This window comes from Austrofundulus limnaeus, unplaced genomic scaffold (genome assembly GCF_001266775.1).
Source record: "Austrofundulus limnaeus strain Quisiro unplaced genomic scaffold, Austrofundulus_limnaeus-1.0 Scaffold975, whole genome shotgun sequence".
NCBI lineage: Eukaryota > Metazoa > Chordata > Actinopteri > Cyprinodontiformes > Rivulidae > Austrofundulus > Austrofundulus limnaeus.
Window position 1 is genome coordinate 118647 of NW_013953377.1, and position 5438 is coordinate 124084.

General features: G+C 38.6%; 1 protein-coding gene across 1 annotated transcript in view; it reads right to left on the bottom strand.

Annotated features, from left to right (window-relative positions):
* Positions 1–5438, bottom strand: part of mettl13 (methyltransferase 13, eEF1A lysine and N-terminal methyltransferase) — a 17919-nt gene that overhangs the window by 3709 nt on the left and 8772 nt on the right. Inside the window, exons 5-8 of the mRNA XM_014029928.1 lie at positions 5063–5252; positions 4788–4943; positions 4496–4708; positions 4298–4426 (exon numbers count right to left, since the gene is read on the bottom strand). Of these exons, the coding sequence (XP_013885382.1) occupies positions 4298–4426; positions 4496–4708; positions 4788–4943; positions 5063–5252 (688 nt within the window). The remainder of the gene's footprint in view (positions 1–4297; positions 4427–4495; positions 4709–4787; positions 4944–5062; positions 5253–5438) is intronic.

Below are 5438 nucleotides of genomic sequence, written 5' to 3' on the forward strand. Positions count from 1 at the left end.
GCTCGCTAGCAGCCTCGCACCGAGGACCTATCCACGTCATCATTTACCCAGAATGCTTTGTGTGGAAATAAAATGTAACCCAGGTGTTAAGTCTGAATCTGTCTTCCTTTCTCCTGTAATCTGTTCTGCCTTATATGTTCACTTCTGTAGTAAAGTCTCGTGATATTTCCTATAAAGTTCATGGTAGTTCACGCAAGAGTTGACTTTATAGTTGAAGCCAATCACTGCGGGTCTTTCTGTGGTCAAGTGAGGTGTCGCGACCTATCAGAAGAGTTTATAAGCGAGAGCAGAAGTCTGTGTGACAGGCAGAGGGGCATGTTGAACGGAGCAGAGCTACAGGTCGGTCTAAGTTGTTTGTTGGCGTTTTCTATAATAATTCTGCGTGACAAGTACTGATAACATGTTACAACTGTAGGAGTCATCTATTGTGACCCGAGTTGAAGCGAATGGGCGTATGTGTGAAGTGTAAACAGCGGAACTGGTGAGTGTTTGTTTTGTTTGTGCTAACGTTAGCCTAGCACTTGTACTAATGAAATGTGTGTGTGTGTTAGTTGACTGTCGCAACACTGCAGCTTACCCAAATTTCCATACTAGTTGTTTGAAGGAAAATGTAAAGTGCCTTAAAACATTCACTGTTTTAATGATTAGCACTTTTAACTGGTTCTTACTGATATTTCTGATTGAAGTATTCACTAAATGTGTTTAATTAAATGCACATCAATGCATATTTATTGGACTTTGATGAATGTAACGTGAAATGTTATTTTTCTACATGTGTTTAGATTGTAAATTTTATAGTGCAGTTAGTGCTATTTATTTGAATGTAAATGTGTGCACACTGGATTAGACTAATGAAGATGATTGATTTATTTGTTATTGAAACACTGGATTAGACTAATGAAGATGATTGATTTATTTGTTATTGAAACANTAATGAAGATGATTGATTTATTTGTTATTGAAACACTGGATTAGAATAATGAAGATGGTTGATTTATTTATTATTGAAACATTGGTCCTGTTTTGATTATGCAGGCCAGGTGTCAACCTTTCGATGGCGAGCTGRTGGACCAGGCCTCGAGCCTACCTAAAGATTATCACACTGTGTGAAGACTCCTGCCCCTCTAGTCGGGCTGGTAGGAGGCTCCTTGTAGCCTGCAGACTCTTTTTTTACTCCATTGTTGCGTATTATCCCCTCCAAAAAGGATCTGCATAACGTCTTGCAGTCTATGAACCCCCCCACATCATTGCTGCTTTATGGTTCCCTCCACAAAGGATCTGCACAAAAACCCTTTGCACTTTTTAAACCCAGCTGGGGTTTAATGAACTGAAGGGTTGGGGAAAAGAAATGTTGGACTTGTTGTTTTTATTAATGAAAAAATCTTTGAATCACTGAATTTTTGTTTGGTTTATTTGGTTATCTTTATTTATGCGCGCTGTTTATTTATTTATTTTTGAATGGCCATTTGTTTAAATGTTTACATTAACTATTTAAAATTGTAAATTTGTATCTGGTTGCACGTTAAATATGGCACGGGTTAATGCAAAAGCTTCAGTCTCTGTCCACTCCTTCTTAGAGTCGTAACTGTTCTTCTGATCAACTAGCCTATTTGAGTCCTTTATTAGGTTTTATTTAAGCCTTATATTTGCAGTGTATTGGGTTTTAAATAACGCATATGCTACAAAAATATATTTTTGAAAATGTACAAAACTAAACATCCTACAGTATTTTTACAGTCTTTATTTTACAGTTAAAATATATGTTTGTCAAATAAAGTCTAATGTCACAACTAATCAGGGATCCCTTTAAAAAATGTCAAACTGTTAGATTTAACCTGGTCAATTTTAGACATATTGGATCTTATTTGTCACCTGAAGAAGCCAACATATTYATGCATGTAATTATTTTTATACACATTTATTTCATATTGTATTACAGGTTGGGGACAAGCKAACTCATCAATAATAAACCTAAAGAGTCTTCATACAAACAGGACCTCAAACTCTTTGACAAAAGGTCCTTCAGACACCATCATTGTCAGATTGCACAGAAACACTATTTTCTTTATTTTTTTAAGGATATTAGAGATTTTTCAAACATGGGAGCAGTGTACAAACATTTTACATGTTTTAGAGCTGATTTGTTTGCAATAAATAGTTTTTATCATTGTTGAGCTGTGTCTCTGCGCTCCAGCAGGACTGTGACCTTCCTGCTTGATGCTTGACCTTCAGACAGGCAGCTTCTCTGTTAAAGCCATGACTCAGTGCAACACCTAAAAACCTGCACTACTTCTGCAATCACTAAATGATACCAGGTAATCAGTAGTATAACTTGGGTTTATTAATGTGTGTTGGAGGGTGGGGCGGGCATGTTTTTAATTGTTAAATATCATTTTTGTTTTCTTGTTTTTTTTTATTGATATTAGATTAGGGCTGGGCAACATGACCTCAAATTCATCTCACGGTATAAACTGAACACCTTCACAGTAACGGTATATATCACGGTAGAAAATTATCATAAAAAATTAAGATAATGTAATTTTTGAGCTTTTTTTGCAGAAAACTGTAATCATAATTAAACACAGTATTTTTGCTTTAATATCTGCCTGCTGAACTTATCAGCTGCTGCATGATCATCTTCATCATCTTCATCATCAGAGAAGCTGACTTTACATTAACAAGATGGATTTATGACTGAACGAACGTCCACGTCTTTTTATCATCTCTGTGAGTAACAATACTTTAAAAAACAAGTTTTTTCTCAGACAATTGTGTGTTAAAAACTACAGTTGTTAAAGCTTCGCTCTGCGTGACGTGCAGTGAGAGGAGGAAATGGTCCTCTGACACAACGTAACTTTTCTACAGCGGGAAGGAGGAAATTTTGAGGATTTATCCTCTCTATGTGTTTTAAAACACTAGAATTTCTTCATTTTATTTCGAACTCCTGCTGCTCAGTTGTCTCTGCACTCACAGCCCTGTTGACACAGGTGTGATGAYGTAATGATGATAGAGGGTAAATTTCTACCGTAGGCCAACTTCATACCGTTTCTACMGTCTACCACATTTACCGAGCTGGCCTATATTAGATGTTTTATTATTCGTTACTATTTGTTTATTGTCTGCAGGAACTACAGATTTAAGTTAGCCTAAGGCTAAATCTGGTGCATCAAATGTTTTCATATTTATGATTTAATGGCTAACTATCCTGATTAAATAAAGGAATGGAAAACTTTAATAACTAAACCCATATTTTATCTTGTATACATCATTTCACTAGTGTAAGGATGTCAGAACTGACATGATGTCATTCCATTTAAAACCAAACACGCTTCTTTTCTGCATTGATGGCATCATCTCAGAACTGTAACATGTCCTTATCAAATGGGATATATAGTGTTTCCATTGACCATGAAAATGCGCAAATTTGAATTTCTAAAATAAATTTGCTCAATGAAAACACGTCAATTTTGAAAAAAAAAAAAACACGTTTTTTGACAAAATGTTTTTGCACTAGGATGAGGTGGTTTTTCAGTCGTATCTAAATTTGTGTTTTTCGCAAAACTGCAATGGAAACACTTTTTTCACATCACAGGAGTCACGTGATCAACAACCGKCTGTTTCTACTGGTGAAAAAGACGACGACGAAGAAGAAAACAGGAAGTAGAAGTAGTAGTAATATCACAGAAGTAGTATAAAGTAGTAAACTCAGCGACTACAATTTCCCAAAAACACAGCATACGTAGTTGCTCCCAAGTAGGGACTTGTCTCTGGAAAGCCTCGATAAAAGACGCCGACGTCTCCTCTGATGATGAGCGCTAGTGTCGTGGTAGCAACATGCTATGTGTTTACATCCATCGCTGCCATGTTTGTAATGACTTATCATGAGAACAAACGTATTCACGTGACTTTAATAACATTTCTTACTTAATGGAAACACTGCAGTTGKGAAACTGTGTTTTTTTGACATTAACAGAATATCAACAAAGTTTTGTGCACATTTGTAATGGAAACACAGCTAGTGAGACTTGCTGAAACCGTCAGCACAATCTCATTCATGATTATAAATTAATTAGACCGACTCTTTTAACATTTAACATCTGTACATCCCTTCCAGGTTTCTCTGAGGAACAACTGTTTTTATGAGCTTCTGTGATTTTCTTACGCATTTCTAAACAGCTCCTCTGCTCATCATAAAGTGAAGTCAAGGGGAGAAACATTTTTATCTTTTGTTCATTTGTGACACCATATTTACTGATTTGGTTTTTCAACATCAACACAACAGAAAACCAACTGTTACCTGTTGGAGAGAGCAGGTTAAAAACTTTCTGCAGGATGGGAGTTTCCACGAAGGCAGCAGGAGGACAGCTCATACCAAAAGAGCTGTCCTTATTGTCCACGTCAAACATGATGGCATCAAACTGGTGACCTGTGGACACACAATCATCCCTCACATCATGGTATACTTTATTAAACATGTGCTCTTATTCTGACAAACCTCCTCTCTCCAGAGCAGTGATGCGCTCCAGTCCATCTCCAACAGTAACGACCAGACGATCGTCCAGTTTTAGCCCGAACCACTCCTTGGCCACCTCCAGCACAGCGGGGTCCAGTTCTACCACCTCCACCTTTACATTAGGCACAAAGTCCCGCAGAAACTGAGGCAGACCTCCACCCCCGAGCCCCACCAGGAGCACTGATACGGGCCCATCTAACAGGGAGGAGCACATCAGCACATGTAAAGGTATTTAATGCAGGATGTTGGATCATTCTGCACATACTTCACACACCTTTGCTCTGCTGACCCCCCACCCGGAGCAAGGCCAGACCTGCCACCATGACCTCATGATGGGCGCAGCAGAGGAAGCCACTGTCCACCGACAGAGATGTTCCTGCTGCAGAGGAAGCTCTGAGCTTCTTTTTGTTCTTCTTCTTGTGACTCGATGCTGCAGACACACACAGAGCCTCGTTTAGAGTTTGTTAGTTTGTGTAATTAATAAAGTGACTTTAGCAGGACAATGTATGGTAAAACAGTGAAAACTAAGAGGAAGGAAAAAGCAAAGACCAGTGTTTGATGAGACGAGTCGGCTCTCTGACTGGACCAGGGCGGTGTTAGACATGAACACTAGTCGGCGATACAGTTCTCCRTCTTCTCCTCGCACGTTCTCCACACAGAACTCCCCGCTGAGCTGACTCACTCCTCTGCTGACCTCCTCCCTCCAGCCAAGGTCGCCTCCAACTGAGAGGAATGGAACCTGGACAAGAAATCAAATCAAACTGATCCAACTGTGTGAATAATGTGGTGCCACGATGCAGGCTTGGGCGTTACGAAGGTGTCTTGTTATACCACAGTATTAAAATATGATGAAGGTATGTAAATATGATGAAGGTATGTAAATATGATGAAGGTATGTACAGTGGTTTGCAAAAGTATTCATACC